Genomic DNA, 26923 nt, shown 5'->3' on the forward strand with positions numbered 1-26923 from the left:
CAGGAGCTGTGGTATATACAGACCGTGGCCCTGTACTACCAGACACAGCCAGCAGAGGGCAACTATATGACCGAGCTTGCCTGGAGGACTGGCCACACTCCCTTATGGCCTTATTAACACATGCGCTGCCAATGACCGTGACCCTTCACCCCTTAAGGCCGTGATAATGGAACTGTATGAAGGACGGGGTTTTTTTTAAGCTTCCGGAGATATAGGCCTTTTTATTTAGTGCTATTAATACAAATCTATCCTCACCTACTGTATCCTCACCCATCCCTTGTAGATTGTGAGCCCTCGCGGGCAGGGTCCTATCTCCTCCTGTACCAGCTGTGACTTGTATTGTTCAAGATTATTGTACTTGTTTTTATTATATATACCCCTCCTCACATGTAAAGCGCCATGGAATAACTGGCGCTATAATAATAAATAATAATAAAAAGGAAGCTATAAAATATATATATATATATATATATATATATACAAGGGATTAATCAGTAGTTAGCTTCTCCGCACTGGACCACCTCTTTAACCATAAGTTGCTGAGGTGGCACAGTGCCCTAATGCCAAGCTGGCAGCCAGAGGTGCCGGAGGCTTCTCTCACTGTATGAGGTGGTCCTCCAGGGGCAGCTGACGGTGACCACCAGCAGGGAGCTGCGTCACGTGCTCCTATCACAGGGAACAACGGTCCCGCACATTCAGCCTCGGACCCGCCCCCTACTGCTCCACTAGCTGTCACTGGCTCTTTAGAGAAACAGGCGGGGCTTTCTCGGACTTCTGTTATTGGTGGCACACGATAAAGGGGCGGGCCGACTTGACCTAAGCCATGCGGCGTGAGGGCGGTGCATTGGCAATAATACAGGGGGCGGGGCCTCGGAAAGGTCCTATAGGGAAACGCTAATAGGGCGTGGCATGCATAATCTAGGATTGAGGGCGTGGCTTCCCCTGGCACCCGGTAATTCGGTACCGGTATTGTTCTGCAGCGTGTGCAAGACGAGGAGGAGGAGGACGCGGAGCAGCTGACGGCCGAGGCAAATTGGTGGAAGCCGGAGAGGAGGTAACGGAAAGGGAGCGGGTGCTGGGAGGCCACGTGTCATGGAGTTACATCAGACACGTCACACACAGATTTCTTCCCCCCTCTGGCAGTGATGCCACAGAATTGCATCATTCTTACTGCGGGTGTGTGGACCTACTCCATACCAGGCACCAAGTCAGGTCTGCACCTGTGGGGAACTACAACTCCCAGCGTGCAGAATGCAGACTTGTCATTCCACATGTTGTCACCCTCTGGTGCTGAATCCTGGCACCTGTAGCTAGCTGAGACTTGTGGTTCTCCTTATCACCCCTTAGTAGGACTACAGGTGGTCACCTGACACGAGGACCACCGCCACGCTGTGACGTCACGTGCTGAAGCCCACCCTGGTGGACCCTCATAGCCAGGCGGCCCCTCACTTGTGACCCGGCTGCTGCACTACTGTATTCACAATACGAGTGCCCAGCTGCAGGATGTATGGGCGACCTGCGTGTCCCTGCGGACTGGGGATAGCGCCTGGGGGCACGCGGGGTCTTCTGCTGGGGACAGGACATGGCTGCTGCTTCCCCAGCGCCCATCGAGGCCGCGGTCACATGAGCCAATATGCCCTTGTGGGAGAGAATCGGGTCAGTTACGCTAATGACACCCGGATCAAACTGTGTGAGCCGATTCTCTCCCATGAATGGCAGCACAGGTGCCGAGAAGGTGGAGAGCAACATTTCTCCATTGTCTCTGTGCGAGTACATTGGACTGCACTCTGATGACATCCGAGTGCAGTCAGATTTTTCACTCACACCCATAGACTTGAATGGGCAAGTGAAATCCGATCATCAATGTGCAAAACATTCATCTGAGTGCTATCTGACTTTTTCTGGGATTGTACTTGGCCGTGTTTTACTGGTGTGAGCGAGCCCTAACTGCAATTTCCCTCCTGCTCCCAAGTGATACAGCGCACCTAGAGAGCATCTTGGTGCCCCTGGCATCTATTTCTCTTAATAATGGTATGCACACTAATGGCCCAGTGTCTCATACCACCACGAATTACAGAACTGTGCCAAAGGTTTAGGCAGCCGTGAAAAACAACCTTTATTCCTCCCAGCAACGTTCCAGTTTGTCACCGTGGCGACGTGGGCACTGGTTCAGCCACCACTCTGTATGGTGGCTGTATCCGCGCCCCTGCACTGGTCCTGGGGGCACAGTTAGAGCCATGCCGATACCCCCGTGCATGTAGGATTAGTATCGGCCTGTATTTCTCAGCATTGAGGCCGCCAAGAAATGGCCAACATTGAGGACCATGGATGCAGTGGGTGGCCAAACTTAGTGCAGCAGATAAGACACGTCATAATTACATCCCTTTAAATTGGATGCTGTCCAGCAGTGCCATCAGCTCAGAAGTAGCAGCCACCGCTGGGACCCAGCTACACCCCTGTACTGTTCGGAGAAGTCTGTCCAGAAGAGGTCTTCATGGAAGAATTGTGGGTAAAATCCAAGAAACAAGGGCAAGAAACTCAACTATGCACGAAAACATAAAAACTGGATGCAGAAAATTGGTCGTCAGGAGCTCGGCACTGATAGGTCACTATGTGAAATATTTGGCTGAAACAGAAGGCAGTTTGTTCAATGAAGGTCTGGAGACCACTATAGTAATGAATCTGCAGGCAACAGTAAAGCATGGTGGAGGCTCCTAGCAAGTTTTGGGCTAATTGAGTCCTTAGCCATAGAACTGGAGACAAATTACGCGATCGCTAAGGTTCCAACCTCTTGGGACTCCGAGCGATCATGAGAACGGGGCGATGGTGATGGGCATGCTTGGCTGCCGCTTATTCATGGTCTATGGGACTACTAGAGACAGCAGAGTAAAGCTGGCGCCGGGAAAGGTCCGAGAGGCCCAGCGCCTGCGCACTGCAGTACTTTGCTCTGCCCTCAACAGGGCAAATCAGTACGCCTGCACTGGAGCCGCAGCGTGAAGACAAGAAGAGGACGTCATCGTATGAAGATGGGAGGCCCCGGACTGGACACCCATCGGACCAGACCGCAGCGGGACCGCCCCCGGGTGAGTATAATCTAACCTGTTTTTCTTACCTTTCAGGTTACATCGGGGGCTTATCTACAGCATTACAGAATGCATTACAGAATGCTGTAGATAAGCCCCTGATGCCGGTGGCCTTAGCTCACCGTCGATTTTGGGGGTGACAGGTTCCCTTTAAGAGACCTTGTCACGTTACTTTAGTGTCTCCTGGACTAAGATCCACATATGAAATGCTTGTATTGCTACATTCCCCTCATAGTTCTCTACCTGGTGTTTTCATCAGCAGTATAGGTAAGGATTCTTTACAATAAGTTCTATATTAAAAATAAGAGAAATACTAAGACATTTATCTTATGACTTCTAAAGATGGATCATCACTTAGAATAAGGCTTTAAGAGCAGTGTGGACTGCAGGTGGTCTTTTAGGTGTGAGGTGGTCTTGGACCGCACTTGCCACCCAGTAAATGGCTGTGTCTGCTGTTTCCATTGCGTGTCCATGGCATGCTGCAGGTCCGGGGCAGGTGTGCGGTGCCGGCTGTTCAGTGGGCAGGCTGCCTGTCTGGGATGTGTGTATATATATATTATTGCACCATGACTGCTAATCACATGTTGCATGTCCACTTTGCAGGCTCTAGTCTGCACCCGCTGACTTTGTGACCACGGTATTGATCGTACCAAGGATCATCATGAGTGTGGGGTTCATCGGCGCTGGACAGCTGACCTATTCCCTAGTCAGGGGCTTCACTGCAGCAGGTATATACAATTCATCTATTTCTTTTCTGAGATTGCAAGATATTTGCTTAACATTCAGTTCCTACACATACCTTATATAGGAAAAAACCAATACAGGAACATAATGATTAGATAAATAGCATAGTGCATAACAATAATGCGCGGTATTTAGTTAACATGTTTTTTTTTTTAATCAAAAAAATGCGAAAGCCATCCCACCTTCCTACCTTTATATAGGTAGATATATTGCCTTATTATCATAATAAAATTGTGATAATCTGAAGACCTTATTATTGGAGAATTACCTCCTACAGGTAGGGGGCTCCACAGCTCTACACTATGCTCTATGGCTAGTGCACACCTCAACAGCTAGGGGGCTCCACAGCTCTACACTATGCTCTATGGCTAGTGCACGCCTCAACAGCTAGGGGGCTCCACTGCTCTACACTATGCTCTATGGCTAGTGCACACCTCAACAGCTAGGGGGCTCCACTGCTCTACACTATGCTCTATGGCTAGTGCACGCCTCAACAGCTAGGGGGCTCCACTGCTCTACACTATGCTCTATGGCTAGTGCACACCTCAACATCTATGGGGCTCCACTGCTCTAGACTATGCTCTATGGCTAGTGCACACCTCAACAGCAAGGGGGCTCCACTGCTCTACACTATGCTCTATGGCTAGTGCACACCTCAACAGCTAGGGGGCTCCACTGCTCTACACTATGCTCTATGGCTAGTGCACACCTCAACAGCTAGGGGGCTCCACTGCTCTACACTATGCTCTATGGCTAGTGCACACCTCAACAGCTAGGGGGCTCCACTGCTCTACACTATGCTCTATGGCTAGTGCACACCTCAACAGCTAGGGGGCTCCACTGCTCTACACTATGCTCTATGGCTAGTGCACACCTCAACAGCTAGGGGGCTCCACTGCTCTACACTATGCTCTATGGCTAGTGCACACCTCAACAGCTAGGGGGCTCCACTGCTCTACACTATGCTCTATGGCTAGTGCACACCTCAACAGCTAGGGGGCTCCACTGCTCTACACTATGCTCTATGGCTAGTGCACACCTCAACAGCTAGGGGGCTCCACTGCTCTACACTATGCTCTATGGCTAGTGCACACCTCAACAGCTAGGGGGCTCCACTGCTCTACACTATGCTCTACGGCTAGTGCACACCTCAACAGCTAGGGGGCTCCACTGCTCTACACTATGCTCTACGGCTAGTGCACACCTCAACAGCTAGGGGGCTCCACTGCTCTACACTATGCTCTACGGCTAGTGCACACCTCAACAGCTAGGGGGCTCCACTGCTCTACACTATGCTCTATGGCTAGTGCACACCTCAACAGCTAGGGGGCTCCACTGCTCTACACTATGCTCTATGGCTAGTGCACACCTCAACAGCTAGGGGGCTCCACTGCTCTACACTATGCTCTATGGCTAGTGCACACCTCAACAGCTAGGGGGCTCCACTGCTCTACACCATGCTTCATGGCTAGTGCACTCCTCAACAGCTAGGGGGCTCCACTGCTCTACACCATACTCTATGGCTAATGCACTCCTCAACAGCTAGGTGGCTCCACTGCTCTACACTATGCTCTATGGCTAGTGCACACCTCAACAGCAACGGAGCTCCACTGCTCTACACTATGCTCTATGGCTAGTGCACACCTCAACAGCTAGGGGGCTCCACTGCTCTACACTATGCTGTATGGCTAGTGCACACCTCAACAGCTAGGGGGCTCCACTGCTCTACACTATGCTGTATGGCTAGTGCACACCTCAACAGCTAGGGGGCTCCACTGCTCTACACTATGCTCTATGGCTAGTGCACACCTCAACAGCTAGGGGGCTCCACTACTCTACACTATGCTCTATGGCTAGTGCACACCTCAACATCTACGGGGCTCCACTGCTCTAGACTATGCTCTATGGCTAGTGCACACATGAATAGCTAGGCGGATCAACTAATAATAATAATCTTTATATAGCGCCAACATATTCCGCAGCGCTTTACAGTTTAACAGTTTCAAACACAACAGTCATAAGTAACAATGTTAACAATACAATAATTAAAGCAAAATAAGACGACCCTGCTCGTGAGAGCTTACAATCTACAATGAGGTGGGGAGTTACAAAGTACAGGTGTGTATTTACAATGATGTGTTTACAATGATGGTCCAGCCATCTTCAGGGGGTGGGGGATAGATGGTGATAGTGAATAGGCTACACACAAACATAAAATGACTTTGATTAGTGAATGGGATAGGCCGCTCGGAACAAATGAGTTTTGAGGGAGCGCCTAAAACTATGCAAATTGTGGATGGTCCTAATATCTTGGGGTAGATCATTCCAGAGGATTGGCGCAGCACTGGAGAAGTCTTAGAGACGGGAGTGGGAGGTATGGATTAGTGCAGAGGTTAGTCGAAAGTGATTTGCAGAGCGCAGCGGTCGGTTAGGCCGATAGACAGAAATGAGGGAGGAGATGTAAGGGGGGGCCGCACTGTGGAGAGCTTTGTGGGTGAGAACAAGTACTTTGAATTGTATCCTGTAATGAATGGGCAGCCAGTGTAACGACTGGCGAAGAGCGGATGCGTCTGAGTAACGATTAGCCAGATGGACAACCCTGGCTGCTGCATTAAGGATAGACTGGAGAGGGGAAAGTCGAGTAAGGGGGAGGCCAATTAATAGAGCATTGCAGTAGTCCAGGCGGGAGTGGATCAGGGCAACAGTGAGGGTTTGTGTTGTTTCCATGGTGAGAAAAGGGCGGATTCTAGAGATGTTCTTTAGGTGTAAGCCGCAAGAGATTGTATATGGGTTGTGAAGGAGAGATCTTGAGTCAAACATAACACCCAGACAGCGCGCCTGCTGCCGAGGTGTTATTATGGTGCCACCCACGGAGAGGGAAATGTCAGATTTAGTAGATGTCGGGAGCAGAAGAAGTTCCGTTTTGGAGAGGTTGAGTTTCAGATAGAGAGCGGACATGATGTTGGAGACTGCAGACAGTCACTGGTGTTCTGTAGTACAGCGGGAGTAAGGTCAGGGGATGACGTGTATAGTTGTGTGTCATCAGCGTAAAGATGGTACTGAAAGCCAAATCTGCTCATGGTCTGTCCAATTAAGGCCGTGTAGAGGGAGAAGAGAAGGGGCCAAGGACTGAGCCCTGAGGTACACCGACAGCGAGAGGAAGAGGAGATGAAGTGGAGCCAGCGAACAGAACACTGAAGGAGCGGTCAGAAAGATAGGAAGAGAACCAGGAGAGAGCAGTGTCCTTAATGCCTAGTGACTGGAGCCTAGAGAGTAGGAGAGGGTGGTCAACAGTGTCGAAAGCTGCAGAAAGGTTGAGAAGAATGAGCAGAGAATGGTCACCATTGCATTTTGCTGTCAGAAGGTCATTGGTCACTTTGAGTGCAGATTCTGTCGAATGTAGGGGGCGGAAACCGGACTGTGAAGGGTCTAGGAGGGAGTGAGTGAGTGGAGAGGTAACGGGTAAGGCGGGAGTAGATCAGGCGCTCCAAGAGTTTAGAGATGAAGGGGAGATTGGAGACCGGTCTGTAGTTATTTGTGGAGGATGGGTCGAAGGCGGGTGTCTTTAATAATGGAGTAATGAAAGTGTTTGAAGGAGGAGAGGAAGATGCCAGAGGAGAGGGAGAGATTAAAGATTGTAGTTAGGTGAGTTGTGACAACTGGAGAGAGAGACTGGAGCAGATGTGAGGGAATGGGGTCAGTAGTGCATGTAGTCGGATGAGAAGAAGAGAGGAGCTTGGAGATGGGATCGAATGTGGAGAGTGAGCCAGGGGAAATGCAGGGAGGGGATGGGAGTCACTGCACTTAGTGGCTGGGAGCGGATTTCCTAACAGATGGTATCTATTTTGTCTATAAAGTGGGAGGCCAGGTCATCAGCACAAATGTCTGTGATAAGGGCTTGTGCTTTTGGCCTGAGGAGGGAGTGAAAGGTGTCAAAAAGTTTCTTGGGGTTGTTTGGATAGTGAGGAGATCACGGTGGTGTAGTAGGTCTGTTTGGTGAGGTGAAGGGCACAGTTATAGGTCTTTAACATAAATTTGAAGTGGATGAAGTTTTCTGGTGTGCGAGTTTTCCTCCGTAAGCGTTCAGCACACCTAGAGCATCGCTGGAGAAGCCGAGTTTGCGATGTGAGCCAGGGCTGTTTTACTCTGTGTTTGGAGGTTCTGAGGGTGAGGAGAGCTACTTGGTCCAGGGTGCTTCTAAGGGTATGTGCACACGTTCAGGTTTTTTCGCGATAAAAACGCTATAAAAACTCATTAAAAACGCATGCATTATGCATCCTATAATTTAGAATGCATTCTGCAATTTTTGTGCACATGATGCGTTTTTTTTCCGCAAAAAAAAACGCATCGCGGTAAAAAAAAAAAAGCAGCATGTTCATTAATTTTGCGTTTTGTTCGCGTTTTTCCCGCTATTCTATGCATTGGGAAAAAACGCAAAAAAACCGCATCAAAAACGCGGTAAAAACATATGCGGATTTCTGGCAGAAATGTCCGGTTTTTGTCAGGAAAATTTCTGCCAGAAATCCTGACGTGTGCACATAGCCTAATAGTGTCATTGAAGTGATGTACAGCGAGATCAGGACAGGAAAAAGAGGAGATTGGGGACAATGATGAGTGTAGGGAGTCTGAGAGCGTATGAGGGTCAATAGCATGTAGATTTCTGACAGAATGGTAGGTAGGAGTGTTCTGGGGTGGGCGAGGATTTGTGAGCGTGAAGGAGAGAATGTTGTGGTCAGAGAGGGGAAGCGGTGAGTTATTTCGGCAGGAGATTGAACAGAGCCGGACAAAGACCAAGTCAAGGCTGTTACCGTTGTGTGTCTCAGAGGTTGAGAGCTGTGAGAGGCCGAGAGAAGTGGTTAGTAATAGAAGCTGGGACGCAGATGTGGAAATGGGGCTGTTGATGGGGATGTTGAAGTCTCCCAGGATAAGGGTTGGAAGTTCTGAGGACATAAAGTACGGCAGCCAGGCTGAGAAATGGTCCAGGAAGTGGGTGGGCAAACCTGAGGGCCGGTATATGACCGCTACTCTGAGGGAGAGGGGCCGAAAGAGCCTGATGGTGTGGACCTCAAAAGAAGGGAATGAGCGTGACGGAACTGGGGGATGACCTGGAAGAGGTGCATTGTGGGGACAGGAGTATGCCGACTCCACCACCAGGTCTGTTTGTGGGTCTTGGGGAATGGGAGAATTGTAAGCCACCATGGGAAATGGCAGGAGGAGAGACAGTGTCAGAGTCCTGGATCAAGGTTTCAGTGAGGGCCAACAGATTCAGAGACTTATTCAGAAAGTAGTTGTACAGGAAAGGAAGCTTGTTACATACAGACTGTGGATTCCAAAGGGCACAATTGAAAGAGAGAGGTGAGGGAGTGCAAGTAATATTAATAAGGTTAGTATGGTTTTGATATGAGGAAGGGTAGCGGTTGAGGTTGGGGGATGGGGGACCGGAGTTGGGGGAGATTTCCCCCGAAATCAGTAGGAGCAAGAAGATAAAAAGCAAGTAGTTTTTGGAAGTGTATGAATTTTTTTTGTGCAGTGTTTTTGGGCAAGATGGGCTGAGGTTTTTCAGGAAGGTGAGAAGTGCATGGGAGCTGTACATGGGAGAGGGAAGGAGAGATGAGCTGATGAATATGAGTCGTGATTGAGGGGGGATGCAGCGGTGAAAGTGGATGGCCAGGGAACATAGGAGGATAGGAATAAAGCACATGGATAAAAGGGAGAGCAGAGTGTGGGTTACCTGACTCCTGCCCTGACTAACTGCCATGGAATAACTGCCCTTTAACTTGATGCTTAGCTAATGCGATGCTTTGCTGAATGCGTGCGACCCCTAAGAATGAATCTAAATTTATAGGCCCCCATTGCAGGGAGAGGAGAGCGGGATTATAGGAGCTGGTTAGTTATAAATTAAGGTACCTTCACATTAAGCGACGCTGCAGCGATAGCGACAACGATGCCGATCGCTGCAGCGTCGCTGTTTGATCGCTGGAGAGCTGTCACACAGACCGCTCTCCAGCGACCAACGATGCCGAGGTCCCCGGGTAACCAGGGTACACATCGGGTTACTAAGCGCAGGGCCGCGCTTAGTAACCCGATGTTTACCCTGGTTACCAGCGTAAAATGTGAAAAAAACAAACAGTACATACTTACATTCGCGTCCCCGGCGTCCGCTTCCTGCACTGACTGAGCGCCGGCCCTAACAGCAGAGCGGTGACGTCACCGCTGTGCTGTACTTTCACTTTCACTTTACGGCGCTCAGTCAGTGTGGGAAGCGGACGCCGGGGGACACGAAGGTGAGTATGTAGTTTTTTTTTTTTTACATTTTACACTGGTAACCAGGGTAAACATCGGGTTACTAAGCGCGGCCCTGCGCTTAGTAACCCGATGTTTACCCTGGTTACCAGTGTAAAACATCGCTGGTATCGTTGCTTTTGGTGTCAAACACGACGATACACGCCGGTCTGACGACCAAATAAAGTTCTGAACTTTGTTCAACGACCAGCGATATCACAGCAGGATCCTGATCGCTGCTGCGTGTCAAACTAAACGATATCGCTAGCCAGGACGCTGCAACGTCACGGATCGCTAGCGATATCGATTAGTGTGAAGGTACCTTTAGGGACAGCTGCTCAACACATCCTGGTGTGGAGAAGGTGATCAAAGACGCTGTCCTGATTACATCTCTATATTATAGCACCTCTGCTGAGATAACATCTACAGAGATCCACCCTGGAGCTACAACAGTAAGTACTGGGAGCCATGTAACTGATGAATTCTAGCAAAGGAGTTGAATGACGATTACCATTCAGGCTGCTTGCTGAGAGTCAATTGCTCGAGTCTACACTTTGCTCTAAAGGTACCGTCACATTAAGCGACGCTGCAGCGATATAGACAACGATGCCGATCGCTGCAGCGTCGCTGTTTCGTCGTTGTGTGGTCGCTGGAGAACTGTCACACAGACAGCTCTCCAACGACCAACGATGCCGAAGTCCCCGGGTAACCAGGGTAAACATCGGGTTACTAAGCGCAGGGCCGCGCTTAGTAACCCGATGTTTACCCTGGTTACCAGTGTAAATGTAAAAAAACCCAAACACTACTTACTTACATTCCGGTATCTGTCGCGTCCCCCGGCGTCCGCTTCCCTGCACTGTGTAAGCGCCGGCCCTAAAGCAGAGCGGTGACGTCACCGCTGTGCTCTGCTTTACGGCCGGCCGGTGCTGACACAGTGCAGGGAAGCGGACACCGGGGGACGCGACAGACATCAGAAGGTGAGTATGTAGTGTTTGGGTTTTTTTACCTTTACAATGGTAACCAGGGTAAATATCTGGTTACTAAGCGCGGCCCTGCACTTAGTAACCCGATGTTTACCCTGGTTACCAGTGAAGACATCGCTGAATCCGCGTCACACACGCCGATCCAGTGATGTCAGCGGGTGATCCAGCGACGAAATAAGGTGCTGGCCTTCTAGCTCCGACCAACGATGTCACAGCAGGATCCTGATCGCTGCTGCATGTCAAACACAACGATGTCGCTATCCAGGACGGTGCAACGTCACGGATCGCTGTCGTTATCGTTGTTAAGTTGTTCAGTGTGAAGGTACCTTAAGACTGGTGCACACATCTGCTCTATACTAATCTGTACGGCCATCAGTGGCCCTGTGTGAGGACTTGTTTGGTTTGCATGCCAAGCTGTATTTTTATTTATTTTAATTGGTACCATTTTACACTGTTATTGGTATGTGCTGGCTGTATAGTACAACCATCTCCTACCCTCTAGGGAGCAGGCTTGGTTCCTGGGGCCAGTTCTTACATCCGCTCCGTCCATTGTACATGTGCTATTACATCCTTCTTACACCTCCTTTTTTTTTTTTTTTTTTTTAACTGAAATAGATTTTTATTAAGTATAAAATCACAAACATTTTACAACAATACAGGGATTTTGAAAAGATGATTTCTCTTGTTCCAGGGGTATTGGCGGCACACAAGATCACTGCTAGCTCTCCGGATACTGATCTGCCCACCGTGTCTGGACTGAGGGTGAGACGTTCTGATGATCTTCTGTCGAGATGACCATAAGGATAATATAGAGGAGAGCGAACCAGATACTAGTCCAATAGACAATCGTATAGCCACACTTTATTCTGCATGACACATGGAGGAGGCTGGCCCAGGACTGCAGAAGGTGGTGAATGTGTGACCTTACACAGCAGACATCACTATGGTCACATAGACAGCTCTATATGGCAGTCCGTCACTGACTCCAGTAGACATTTCTGTAGAACATGTATTACTAGTGAACTAACTAATGATAAAGGGGTTGTCTGTTACTCGGACCACCTCTAATTACCATTCTCCCCCAAGGAAAATAAGAACTGCCCTGGGTCTACTAGGATTCTCTAATAGGCCGCTTCTCCCCCACCTTCATCAGAGGATGTGGGACAGGTGGTCTGTTTTGTGAGAGTGAGGTGGCTGCTGATATCAGACCACAGACAAGTCACAGAACCCAAAAATTTGCAATTTTGATGCAAAAAAACAGATGGGATGCAAGTAAGAGCACGGACCTTACATTGTGGTCATTTATGGATGGGGCCTGTGATGGTCTCCTGACCCCGCTCGCATTATGTTGCGATCTTCATGTCTCGGGATGGCTTCGGCTCTTTGTCACCTAACGTTTATGTGACATTGTGAGCTTTCACTTGCCCCGTCTGGAGTTTGTCATATTTCCTATTTAATCCATATTTATTGGTGCAGCAAACCATATAGATAACACAGCTGTCTGGAAGATGCAGTCATCTATGATCAGACATCCATAAAGAGCCATAATTCCAGTGTGACACATCACCACTCAGTTATATTACATACCTCATGGAGCGAGCTGTACGCCCCAGAATGTGATAATTGTGCTAAAAATCTACAATTAATTGCTGTCACTTCATAAAATACTCCCTACATGCTGCAAAACTTTGGAGAACCTATCACCAGGTGAAAAAGTGGTCCGTTTCTCTTATTTTATTCCCGCCGCTCCCCTGAGTACTCTGGTTATTTATTTTCTAAAGCCTTTAGGCTATGTTCACGCTTTGCGGTTTTTGCTGCGGATCCGCAGCAGATTTGACGCTGCGGATCCGCAGCAGTTTTCCATGCAGGGTACAGTACAATGTTACCCTATGGAAAACAAAAACCGCTGTGCCCACATTGCGGAAAATCCCTTTAAAAACCGCGCAGAATTGCTGCGGAAAAAAAGGAGCATGTCACTTCTTTCTGCGGATTCCGCAGCGGTTTTCAACATGCACCAATAGTAAAGTGCTGTTGAAAACCCGCAGAGGAATCCGCGGAAGAAACCGCAGGAAAATCCGCAGTGAAAACCGCAGCGGTTTGGCACTGCGGTTTTTCCAAATCCGCTGCGGAAAAATCCACAGCAAAATCTGCAAAGTGTGAACAAGCCCTTATACAGTTCCAGAGATCTGGGCCTTGTTATTTTGGTGCAAATTTTTATGGTCTTTACCAAGGGGGGTGGGGCTCACATTGTAATTAAGCAGAGCGTTACATGCCCCCAAAGAATCCCGATAACACCCCCCACCCCACTTAGAAACATATGGCACTTTTTAAATATACAAAAAACTGAATACTCGGGGGAGCAGCGGGAAAAATTAAAGGGAACCTATCACCCCGTTTTTTAAAGATTAGATAAAAATAGTGTGAAATAGGGGCAGAGCTGGGCTTTACATTAGGGCCTTTTTGTTGCCTTTATTCCCCCGTTAGGCTGCCGAAATACCTTTGTGAAGTGGCCGTTTTGTCCTGTCACTCAAGTTGGTCAGGTCGGATGGGCGTGGTCACAGCGCTGTTTGTCCCCCAGGATCCTGCTCATCATTACGTTGGTGGCGTAGTGGTGTGCGCATGTCCAGCAGATGAATCCACTGCCCAGGAGATGAATAACGGCGCGGTCTTCGCTATTCAGCCGTTTACCGGTGGGCGCGGCCATCTTTCCTGTGGCCGCGCCTGCGCAGATGGAGCGCTCTGCTGCCCGGGGCTTCAGGAAAATGGCCGCGGGATTCCGCGCGTGCGCAGATGGAGATCGCGGCGGCCATTTTCCTGAAGCCCCGGGCAGCAGAGCGCTCCATCTGCGCAGGCGCGGCCACAGGAAAGATGGCCGCGCCCACCGGTAAACTGCTGAATAGCGAAGACCGCGCTGTTATTCATCTCCTGGGCAGTGGATTCATCTGCTGGACATGCGCACACCACTACGCCACCAACGTAATGATGAGCAGGATCCTGGGAGACAAACAGCGCTGTGACCACGCCCATCCGACCTGACCAACTTGAGTGACAGGACAAAACGGCCACTTCACACAGGTATTTCGGCAGCCTAACGGGGCTGTAAAGGCACCAAAAAGGCACTAATGTAAAGCCCAGCTCTGCCCCTATTTCACACTATTTTTATCTAATCTTTAAAAATCGGGGTGATAGGTTCCCTTTAAGAGCAGAATCTGGCTCGTTTTGACCTGGTGAAGGCTGCAATATACATTAAAGATGGTCGAACCCACCGATATCGGCAGGCTTAGCTGACTGCTGTGTAAGGAGGCCTCTCATTTCTTCTATAACAGATGATCTGGTGTGTCCGATTTCTTTTTTTTCTTTTCTTGGTAAAATAGGCCATTTTGTAAAGAATACAGGACTGATCGGCAGAGCAAATGCTTCTGTGTATGGAGGAGTTGGAAGAGATGGCTACTGGACAAAAGATGGTTTAGCTGACCGCTGTCTATTGTGTATGTTGCCTCTCAGTCTCGCCACGTTTGCATCTATGTGTCAAGGTCTGAGCACAGACTGACGCTTGGACTACCTGCGGGTCATCTTACTTGAAATTGACAGCTTCGTATATCCCTATGAGCTGCCAGGAGACCCGCGGCCGGTCCATGAATCCCAGTTCATGCTCAGGTCGGGACATATGGAAGTGTGAACACGGTATGATGCTGGGAATGTTACTTTGCATGTTGGTTTACATAAAATTGTTTTATGTTATATTAATGTACCTTTTTGCATTCTCAGAAAATTGGTATAAATTTTACCACTAGTAACAAAGACACAGTGAAGAACAGCGATGTCATCTTCCTGGCAGTGAAACCTCCTATCATTCCCTTTGTGCTGGATGAGATTGGCTCTGACATTGAGGATCGTCATATGGTTGTGTCCTGCGCGGCCGGTGTCACCATCAGCACTATAGAGAAGGTAACATCGATGTGTCCTATACTACATATAGTCTGTGGCGTGTGTGTAATACACCATTTATAATGTGTCACTAGATCAGTACTCCCCCCATATTTCCAAACCCTTATAGCCAAAGTTCTCCGTTTCTTATTTCATCCCTTGTAACTTTACAGAAACTTACCGGCTTCCATCCAGCCCCCAGAGTCATGCGCTGCATGACCAATACTCCTGTGATTGTAAGAGAAGGGGCCACAGTGTACGCCACGGGGACCCATGCAGAGGTGGAGGATGGGCAACTTCTTGAGCAGTTGATGCAGAGTGTGGGCTTTTGTACCGAGGTGGAGGAGGACCTGATTGATGCTGTTACAGGACTAAGTGGAAGTGGGCCTGCTTATGTAAGTTCACAAGTGTCTTATTCCGTACTACGTAGACCAATGTAGTGTTTATGGGGTATGGCTGACTTTCAGTGCCTCAAGAAATAAATGGCTCCTAAAGATAAACAGTGCCAGGGGTGTCAAGATGCTGCTTAAAAGGTTTATCTAAGAATTCTGTGCAGGGCTGGCCATAGACTGAATGGTGTCCTGTGCAAAATTGCCATTGGCTCCCCCACGCCATGGTTTTTCTGAGTTTCCCCAGGACAACTGCATGTTTTTGATAGCACTGGCTCATTCAAGAAATCCACTACAAACCATAGCCCAGACTCCTACTTGCCCTTCTTGCTTCGGAGCTTCTCCTAAGCACTGGGTGCTCATGTCAGCCATCAGCACATTGTATTGTGTCCACTATGTCCTGCTTCTGAACAGTCGGGATCTAGATGGAGCTAAAAAGGAGACTGGATCCAATATTGTTTCATTGTATAAAGCTAATAGATAACAGCCAGCCTTGGGGTGGGGGAGGGACACGCTGGGTGGTCCACCAAGCAGCTTCCCAGGACAGGATATCAGGCCTGGGTCCCCGCAGACCACTTTCTGATGACACTGTAAGGGGTGGGTAATTACACAGTAATATAATAGTTATCACATTGTGTATATACATTGCTTATAGGTCTTATGAATGAGATCACATATAGGAGCACTTTATAGTTTGGGAACTCAGGTAGAACTGCTCAGGAACCTTTAAACTTCACCAATAAAGAATTAGTATCTTCCTGGAAATATACAACACACTGGGATATAACACTACAAACATGCAGTGTATATATTGCAGGGTTTCACTCTCTGGTAGGCCTTGGGTAATGTTCACACAGGCAATGGCGTTTTCGTCCAAACACGTGGATTGCTTTCCACAGGTTGCACCAAAACAAACTCCTAAACATAAATCCCTAGCCTTGTCCAGGCGCTAACTAAACAGAACAAACCCTGGCTACTCATACAAGGCTAAGCTAGTCCCTGCTCGGTCACACAAAATAGCTATTGTCCATAACCACTGATACTTGTGGTTCCCTGTACACGGCCTGTGCAGACTCTTCCCAGAGCGGGGTTCTGGCTTCTCTTCAGCTCCAAGCCACCTCCAGTCTTCCCTGAGGTAACTGACTAAGATGAACGCCTAGCCTGTTTATCTGCAGGGCCTGCCAGGTGCACTAATCAAACCCTCGCCTACCTGGCACGCTAATGTACACAATATAATATACACATATACCGATCTCTCCAGACAGAAGAGAGATTGCAGCTCCAAGCACATTTCTTATGTAATTCATGGGTGCTAGTGGTCCAAAGAAATCAAAAGCAAGAAGATGTGAGCCAAGATACCTACACAAACCAATAAAAATATAAATTTTATGTTTATTTAATACAATTTCTCTATGGAGTACCTCCTTTTCTCATCATTTTTATATAGTGTGGTAGTTCAACTCACTTGGTGGTACACAGAGGTAGAAAACTGGAACACTGTCTCTTTAAATCTTCAGTGGGTTTTATTATAGTGCAGGATAAACCAACAAGAAGGGGAAAGTAAACAGTCCTTCAGGCAAAAACAGGAAAACAACAAAGAAAATGTTATAACCAAGTCCATACGTTTGCAGCAACACAGGTTCAATCTTTACTCCTCAGTTCACAAACCACTGAAGAGTCCTCTCTCCAGTCTTGCTGAACCCAGACTGCCCCTTGAGCCATTTAAGCCCCATATCATGTGACTCCTCCATCATGTGTCTGAACACATGACTGTGATATCACACAGGTCCTGTCAGCAAACAGCGGTGTCGGCTCTGCAGGTGGAGATAAGGTGGACACCCTCCCACCAACCCTATGGATGTCCACATAAAAACCAGCCCATTTATGCAACTTCACTAAATCCTCACAACACTTAATGTACTGGAGGAAAATACTCTGGGTTTTGCGTCACTAACTCCATTAAGCGTAGTGACACATATCTCCCCTCCAGCACTCCACCAGTCACTATAGATAGATAGATCAAATGCTTCCAATAGCTGGTATAGAGTATGGAAATTTCAATCCCTTATCATAGTGTTCCTTTTTCTTCTTTCAGTCCATCACAATTGCAGTCAGTTAACTGGAATTATCTTAGTGTTTTTTTTTCTTTCTTTAATATGTCCTGTATAAACATCTAATTTTAAGCCCTATTCACTTATGCAACTCGCTTATTATTACTTGGATATTACTGCAATGTGGATACCCTTGGAAAGATCACGTATTATGTACCCACCACTATCTAATTACATATGATGGCCAAGGAACACTAGAATGTAAGTTAATGGTCACATCAGTCAGGGAGTACGTGGCTAGCTTGTCCTACAGTTGGGCTTCAAAAAATTGCATGAAAGAAAGTGGAGACATAGGACTGTTGTCTGTAACCATTGAATGGACATGTATGATTTGCCCTTCTTCAGGCCTTCACAGCTCTCGATGCACTTGCAGATGGAGGGGTAAAGATGGGCCTTCCCAGGCGGCTCGCAGTTCGTCTCGGAGCTCAGGCCATGCTGGTAAGTCATGACTTCTGTCCTCTGCCACCACTTGTTCAGCCTCTTCTGTAATAAAGGTAAATGTATTAGTTATTTCCTCTTAATCAGGGAGCAGCAAAAATGCTCTTAGAATCGGAGCAGCATCCAGGACAGCTGAAGGACAATGTATGCTCACCAGGGGGCGCTACCATTCATGCGCTGCACTTTTTGGAGAGTGGTGGATTCCGTTCTCTTCTCATTAATGCTGTGGAAGCATCTTGTATCAGGACCAGGTAAGCATCCAGCCATCAATGTATTATATGCTAGCGTACTTGTAGGATTTTTCCATTCACTGGCGTAACATGGGCCAAATTTATTAACCTGCTCCTTTTAAGGAACTTGGTGCATCTTTCAGCTGTCGTGTGCTACTGGAAGGAATGGTCTCCAGTCATTGTCTGTTGTAATGTCTGCCATATTTTTGGCATAATTTATCATGAATTTGTTGGCTGTGTCTTTTTGGCCAAGCTCTGGCCTTTTTCCCAAAAGTGGGTAGGACTGCCAAAAGTCACAAATATAAATTGCTCAAAATTTCAAGCAGTTGTAGGCAATAATACTGATTGGTCATAGTTGATAACATTAGAGAAGGTGTCTGCAGTACAGCCTCTATCCATATGCCTGCAGTCACTCTATGCAGTGCGCAAGCTGTGAGGATTCCCGGGTGCAGAGGACGGGATTTGCATACTTCCGGACACATTCCAACTAGACGTTTCCGGCCTCACTCATACATTTGTATTGTCTAGTTGGCATGTGACCACATTATGCAAATCACATACTTGGGGTCACGATCCCAGCAACTTAGGGTGACTGCAGACTTGTGAATCCTCACAGCGAGCTCACTGTGAGGATTTACAAGTCTGCAGTTATGCTAAGGTTGGACAACCTCTGTAATGATAGTTTCAAAGTTAGAACATCCCTGTAAACAGCAGTGAGAGCAGGGCGTGTCAGGTTTGGTGACAACAGTAGTAAAGCTTGCAGTGCCATTTTCGCCATCTAAATGACAAAACCAATTCTAAGTCAATGGAGTATGTTGGTCATCTTATCTGGCACATGACTAACAGCCGAGGATGGAATCTCAATCCAACCGCGGCTGTTAGCATGTTAATTGCTGCTGTCAAATCTCTGCCCCATGATCGCGGGGCGCTGATGCTTTAGCATGACAACCTGGCGTCTGCAGGAGACTCCCATAGTTGTCATTGCGGATCTGCTATGAATGCCGTCCCATGGTCGTCATTCATAGCAGATGATCACAGCTTCAAGTTTCCTAAGGAGGCTATTGAAACAAGTAAAAAAAATAAAATAAATAAAGTTCAAATCACCCCCCTTTTGCCCCATTCAAAATAAAATATAAAAAAAAATACACATTTGGTGTTTTATAAGATACAGTGGGGCAAAAAAGTATTTAGTCAGTCAGCAATAGTGCAAGTTCCACCACTTAAAAAGATGAGAGACGTCTGTAATTTACATCATAGGTAGACCTCAACTATGGGAGACAAACTGAGAAAAAAAAATCCAGAAAATCACATTGTCTGTTTTTTTTATCATTTTATTTGCATATTCTGGTGGAAAATAAGTATTTGGTCAGAAACAAACAATCAAGATATCTGACTCTCACAGACCTGTAACTTCTTCTTTAAGAGTCTCCTCTTTCCTCCACTCATTACCTGTAGTAATGGCACCTGTTTAAACTTGTTATCAGTATAAAAAGACACCTGTGCACACCCTCAAACAGTCTGACTCCAAACTCCACTATGGTGAAGACCAAAGAGCTGTCAAAGGACACCAGAAACAAAATTGTAGCCCTGCACCAGGCTGGGAAGACTGAATCTGCAATAGCCAACCAGCTTGGAGTGAAGAAATCAACAGTGGGAGCAATAATTAGAAAATGGAAGACATTCAAGACCACTGATAATCTCCCTCGATCTGGGGCTCCACGCAAAATCCCACCCCGTGGGGTCAGAATGATCACAAGAACCGTGAGCAAAAATCCCAGAACTACGCGGGGGGACCTAGTGAATGAACTGCAGAGAGCTGGGACCAATGTAACAAGGCCTACCATAAGTAACACACTACGCCACCATGGACTCAGATCCTGCAGTGCCAGACGTGTCCCACTGCTTAAGCCAGTACATGTCCGGGCCCGTCTGAAGTTTGCTAGAGAGCATTTGGATGATCCAGAGGAGTTTTGGGGAATGTCCTATGGTCTGATGAAACCAAACTGGAACTGTTTGGTAGAAACACAACTTGTCGTGTTTGGAGGAAAAAGAATACTGAGTTGCATCCATCAAACACCATACCTACTGTAAAGCATGGTGGTGGAAACATCATGCTTTGGGGCTGTTTCTCTGCAAAGGGGCCAGGACGACTGATCCGGGTACATGAAAGAATGAATGGGGCCATGTATCATGAGATTTTGAGTGCAAACCTCCTTCCATCAGCAAGGGCATTGAAGATGAAACGTGGCTGGGTCTTTCAACATGACAATGATCCAAAGCACACCGTCAGGGCAACGAAGGAGTGGCTTTGTAAGAAGCATTTCAAGGTCCTGGAGTGGCCTAGCCAGTCTCCAGATCTCAACCCTATAGAAAACCTTTGGAGAGAGTTGAAAGTCCGTGTTGCCAAGCGAAAAGCCAAAAACATCACTGCTCTAGAGGAGATCTGCATGGAGGAATGGGCCAACATACCAACAACAGTGTGTGGCAACCTTGTGAAGACTTACAGAAAACGTTTGACCTCTGTCATTGCCAACAAAGGATGTATTACAAAGTATTGAGATGAAATTTTGTTTCTGACCAAATACTTATTTTCCACCAGAATATGCAAATAAAATGATAAAAAACAGACAATGTGATTTTCTGGATTTTTTTTTTTCTCAGTTTGTCTCCCATAGTTGAGGTCTACCTATGATGTAAATTACAGACACCTCTCATCTTTTTAAGTGGTGGAACTTGCACTATTGCTGACTGACTAAATACTTTTTTGCCCCACTGTATATTACAAAGTTGCTTACTTTCATGTGTACTAATGATTTATATCATGGTAACAATCATTTTAATTTTTAAGCAAGAATGGTATTGAGGCTTTCTGCTTGCCCCGGGACACCTCTATGCAGGAAACTTATTGAGGGGGGACTTATTGCTTGTGGTTCAGTTTCTGATAAAATAGCAGACCCTTTTTTTCTATGCCACAAAGGCCTCTTTAACCTCTTCTGTCTCGTACATCACAGGGAGCTCCAGCATTATGCAGACCAGGAAAAAATCCCTGCAGCTGCCATCAAAAAGACAACTCTAAGCAAAGTGCAGCAGGAGTCGCCATCAGTTTCCACTGCATCTCCAGGAGTAAAAGTCAGTCTCTTCAACAATAAAACACCGGGAGTAAGGAAGTTCTGAGTAATTCCAAAAATCCCAATCGACCAAAGTCATACACAAAGATGGCATCTGAGAGTGTTTAAATGGCCATACAGGTTGGTCTCAAGGTGATCAAAATGGATGTCTTCTACCAAAACAAGTGTTTGCTGGGTGATCATTTTAGCTGACAGATGACAGTCGTCATATGGAAAAAAATGTTATTCAATAATTGTTAGTCCACAAAAGAACGTTCTGTACTATAATATTGCCAGAAAGATTGTTTGCCCATAGTCATTGAACATGTGGCCAGATTAATGGGAACCTGTCATGTGAAGATGGTATCTGTCCTAGAGCAGGAGGAGCTGATCAGATTGATAGACGTATTTGTTGGAAACGTTTCAGTAAACCTTCATTCATTCATTGAAATCCCTGGTGTTTGTATTTATGAGTCCAGTGGGCGGTCCTCCTAGAGATTGACAGTCTGTATGCAGCGATAGTGGTCACTGACTAGTAGGACCTCCCACTGGACTCCTATATAGAAATATTTTAGGGATATCCATGAATAAAATGCAAGCTGTACTGAATCTTTTCCCACAATCCTATCTGATCAGCTTCTCCTCTACACTGTGGTTTCCACAAAAAGGTTTCTCAGGACAATAAAGCTCTTTTTTGTTTTCTCCTTTTGAAAGTAGCATTTTATTTAATTGAGTGGTATAAAAATAATGCAGAATATATATGATTACGTCTAGGGGGCCGGGAACCCATGAGCTCTGTTTATGTGCTGCGTGGCCACGAATTGCTGGAGGTTATGTGCGGTTTTCCTTTTTGGGTCTAAGCTGCGCAGCACATTGCCAATCCCACAACCGAAACGCGTGGACTCGGCCTCAGTATGGTCTATGTACATGGAGAAGGCTGTTGTGGTGCAATGAGCAGGAAATTATTGCACTGGTCTTAAAGGGGATATCCAGGTCTTTAATCACTGGTCCTGGGCTAGTTCCTGATGGTGGAGGAGACAAATAGCAACTACACCAATGCTTGCCGAGAGTATCCACCTAGATTCCTGGTGGCATCTAAACATGGACATCATTGAGCAGGTGGTGGAGAGAGGCCAAATTCAAACTGTAGTGCCCCCTTTGATGCATCACCGTGAACTGTGTTGTGATGATTGTGGTTTTTTTTGTTTGTTGGTTTTCGGTTTGATATATATATATATATATGTGTGTGTGTGTGTATATGTGTGTGTATATATATATATATATATATATATATATATATATATATATATATATATATATATATATATATATATATATATATATATATATATATATATATATGTATATATATATATATATATATATATATATATATATATATGTATGTATGTATGTATGTATGTGTGTGTGCATGTATGTATATATAGTACAGACCAAAAGTTTGGACACACCTTCTCATTTAAAGATTTTTCTGTATTTTCATGACTATGAAAATTGTACATTCACACTGAAGGCATCAGAGCTATGAATTAACACATGTGGAATTATATACTTAACAAAAAAGTGTGAAACTACTGAAATTATGTCTTATAGTCTAGGTTCTTCAAAGTAGCCACCTTTTGCTTTGATCACTGCTTTGCACTGGAACCTAGAGTGTGCAAAGCAGTCATCAAAGCAAAAGGTGGCTACTTTGAAGAACCTAGACTATAAGACATAATTTCAGTTGTTTCACACTTTTTGTTAAGTATATAATTCCACATGTGTTAATTCATAGCTCTGATGCCTTCAGTGTGAATGTACAATTTTCATAGTCATGAAAATACAGAAAAATCTTTAAATGAGTAGGTGTGTCCAAACTTTTGGTCTGTACTGTATACACTACAAAGTACCACTTCTCCTGTCCTGTACACTGGGTGTAATTCTCAGTATATGTATTGTGTGTGTGTATATACACACTGCACAGTACCAGAGGTATATACACAGACTAATACATGTACTGAGAATTACACCCAGTACACAGGACTGGAGGAGTGGTACTGTGTAGTGTATATATACAGGAAAGGAGGAGTGGTACTGTGCAGTGTACATATACAGTACAGGAGGAGTGATACTGTGCAGTGTATATATACAGGACAGGAGGAGTGGTACTGTGCAGTGTATATATACAGGACAGGAGGAGTGATACTGTGCAGTGTATATATACAGGACAGGAGGAGTGGTACTGTGCAGTGTATATATACAGGACAGGAGAAGAGGTACTGTGCATTGTATATATACAGGAGGAGTGGTACTGTGCAGTGTATATATACAGGAGGAGTGGTACTGTGCAGTGTATATACAGGAGGAGTGGTACTGTGCAGTGTATATATACAGTACAGGAGGAGTGGTACTGTGCAGTGTATATATACAGGAAAGGAGGAGTGGTACTGTGCAGTGTACATATACAGTACAGGAGGAGTGATACTGTGCAGTGTATATATACAGGACAGGAGGAGTGGTACTGCAGTGTATATATACAGGACAGGAGGAGTGGTACTGTGCAGTGTATATATACAGGACAGGAGGAGTGATACTGTGCAGTGAATTGTTGAGTCCTTATCCGTCCCTGGCTTTCTGATGTAGAGAGATCCAAGTAATAACACACAGCACAAGAGATGTGTATTCATATGCAGGGATCGCCCAGGAGCTCGCCTCTGACTCACTGGGCTCACCCCTCCTGTTTATATAGGAATGAGATAAGCATTTACAGACATGCGTACAAGGGCTCATATTCTCTAACAAAGAGTATCTATTCTACTGATAACGTTCACTTCTGGAATGCAGGTTACAATATGGCAAAGGAATGCGTCCATAAAAGGAAATGTCTACCTTGCTCAAGTTTCTTCATATACGTCTCTGAGTAGAGGAAGACAAAATGGATTCTTCAATCTGATCTCTACAATTCCCCCCTTTGACATATTCCTTTTATGATCTATCACAAATCCCCTTTAACATATCCATATTTTAGATTACCACAGGGCCAAAGACAAAGCCTTTATTTTTGGTATTACACATGTACACGCTTATATCATTAATAAGAGAATCAAATCTAGTATCAATTCTTCCGTTTAACTCTCACAACCTTTTCTTTGTTTTACAATAAGTATACTAAAATATAAAAACAAAAATTAGTACGGTAATATTAATTAGAATCACTAGAGGATAACATAAGAATAAAGAAGAAAATTTATACTCTTGCATCTATTACACAAAATTTATCTGTGCATACTGAGATACTCTTGAGCACAATCTGGAATAGTACGTATATGACTACAATAATCATAACTATATGTATTATGCTCTGCATAATCCCAGCAACCCACCCGCCGATTCCTCTGAACCAGTTGGCTGGGTTGAGAAAAGAGAAAGTATCAGACCACCAGCTATCCTTATTCTGGTCATTGTCTTTATCATACTGATCTCTGAGTCGTTGTACGTCCTTTAATTTAAATGTCATGTACTAATTTTCTATGATGTTGCACGAATCTATTATTCAAAGGGGTTAAAGAATTTAGTCTATCCCATGCCTCCGTTGAGGTTAATACTATTAACATCAATGTTATGAGTTTTATACTGCTCTTTTGCAATGGCTTGCATGTATCCATGATGCCTTTCCTTCGAGCTTGACTGATGTAGGTGTTGTCAACAGGACTTGGAAGGGTCCGTCAAATCTTGGTTCAAGAGCCTTTCTGGTGTGTCTTTTTACATAGACTTGATCACCTGGTTCCAACTTGTGACTTCCTTCAATGTTGTCAGGATCTGGAAGGGAAGTAAAAACTTGTGCATGCACCTTAGTTAATTGTTTCTGAAGATTTTGCACATAAGAAGTCAATGACTCAATATTTAACACAAGTTGTTGTGGAAAATAACATCCTAAATTGGCAGTCCTGCCAAACAAAATTTCATATGGAGACAGTTTAGTCTTACCCCTTGGGGTATTGCGTATTGAGTAAAGGGCCAGTGGAAGGCATTCTGTCCAAGGCTTTCCTGTTTCAGCCATGGCTTTCTGTATTTTTAATTTTAAAGTTCCATTCATGCGTTCCACCTTACCAGAACTTTGAGGATGGTACGGAGTGTGTAACTGACTTTCAACACCCAACATTTTCAGTACATTTTGAAATATTTCTCCAGTGAAATGAGTACCCCTATCTGACTCGATCACTTCAGGGAGACCGTAACGGGGTATCAGTTCGGCAACTAGCTTTACAGCAGTGTTTTTAGCTGAAGCCTTCCGAACTGGATAGGCCTCTGGCCACCCTGAGAACATGTCCACACATACCAACACATACTCATACCCATTACTTTTTGGCAGCTGGATAAAGTCTATTTGTAATCGCTGAAACGGATAGAGAGGTCGGACGTGGTGCTTCATAGGGGTCTTTGTTGTCTGTCCGGGATTATGTGCCAGGCATATAGCGCATGTTGCACAATAGTCTCTTGCGTAGTTGCCAAAACCTGGAGCCAACCAGACTTGCTTTGCCAGTAGTGTCATTGCATTTGCAGACACATGAGTAGGGTGGTGCAGTCCACCAACTACAATCGGGTACCAGGCTCTAGGTAGACATATTAGTCCATCTTTCTTCCAAATTCCTGCTTGTTCTTCTGCCCCTTCCTTTTTCCACCTGTCCCTCTCCTCTTCTCCTGCATCTTCCTGTGCTTGTCTCAGTCTATCTTCAGTATTTTCTGTGGGGTTTACAGTATGAACCTGCTGTAAGGGTTTGACCGCTGCTGCCTTGGCTGCTTTATCAGCCCTATCATTTCCCCTAGATTCCCTAGTGTCGAGTCTCACATGTGCAGCTACCTTAATTACTGCTACTTCTTTTGTTTCTTGTGCAGCCTCTAAGATCTGTTTGATCAAAGAAGCATGTTTTACAGGTTGGCCTGACGCTGTCATGTAACCTCTAGCTCTCCAGATTACTCCAAAGTCAAACACAATACCATGTGCATACCTAGAATCAGTGTATATATTAGCTGTCTGATTCTCAGCTATTTTTAGCGCTTCAATCAATGCTGTTAGTTCTGCTTCTTGTGCAGACTGTTTCGGTGGAAGAGGTTCTGCTTTGAGAGTTTCAGATTCTGACACAACTGCATACCCTGTATGGAAATTACCTGTGTCATCTGCAAACCTACTACCATCTATAAACAGCTCTAAATCTGGATTTTGAAGTGGTGTTTCGGATACATTGGGTAAGCCTACCGTTTCTTGTAAAATGAGCTCTGTACAATCATGTGTGTCTGTAGGGAAAAAATTTGCGTGTGGATCAGTGTCCTTATTCCCCCCTTCAGACTCGAGAGGTAGCAGTGTTGCTAAATTAAGAGTCTGAAGCCTTGCAAATGTGATAGTAGAGGGGAGCAGCAAAGAACACTGTAGCCACAAATGTCTGGCCATGGAAATGTGTTTTGGTTGGACCTGGTTTAATATCCCATAAACATCATGTGTAGTTTGAACTGTGAGTGGATGCTCTAGGACAATTTCTGATGCTTTGTCCAACAATAGCGAGACAGCAACAACCACACGTACACAGGTTGGCGCTGCCTTAGCCACTGGATCTAACCTTGCTGAAAGATA

At 45.9% G+C, this 26923-nt stretch overlaps 1 protein-coding gene across 1 annotated transcript; it reads left to right on the plus strand.

Annotated features, from left to right (window-relative positions):
• Positions 1-904: 904 nt before the first annotated feature.
• PYCR1 (pyrroline-5-carboxylate reductase 1) lies at positions 905-21996 on the plus strand. Its single transcript, XM_077251310.1, has 8 exons — positions 905-1054; positions 3687-3811; positions 11784-11854; positions 14861-15040; positions 15193-15414; positions 17865-17957; positions 18045-18208; positions 21199-21996. The coding sequence occupies exons 2-8, from the start codon at positions 3745-3747 to the stop codon at positions 21359-21361; spliced, it is 960 nt and encodes a 319-aa protein (XP_077107425.1). The 5' UTR covers positions 905-1054; positions 3687-3744; the 3' UTR covers positions 21362-21996.
• Positions 21997-26923: the final 4927 nt, after the last annotated feature.

The sequence above is a fragment of the Ranitomeya variabilis genome, chromosome 4, assembly GCF_051348905.1.
Source record: "Ranitomeya variabilis isolate aRanVar5 chromosome 4, aRanVar5.hap1, whole genome shotgun sequence".
Lineage (NCBI taxonomy): Eukaryota > Metazoa > Chordata > Amphibia > Anura > Dendrobatidae > Ranitomeya > Ranitomeya variabilis.

What these genes read in the sequence shown, in the direction of transcription:
- PYCR1 (XM_077251310.1), top strand. Translation starts at nt 3,745, where the DNA reads ATGAGTGTGGGGTTCATCGGCGCTGGACAGCTGACCTATTCCCTAGTC. An exon ending in CCACCGTGTCTGGACTGAGG is followed by an intron (nt 11,855 to 14,860) that starts GTGAGACGTTCT and finishes TTGCATTCTCAG; the next exon opens with AAAATTGGTATAAATTTTAC. An exon ending in TCGGAGCTCAGGCCATGCTG is followed by an intron (nt 17,958 to 18,044) that starts GTAAGTCATGAC and finishes CCTCTTAATCAG; the next exon opens with GGAGCAGCAAAAATGCTCTT.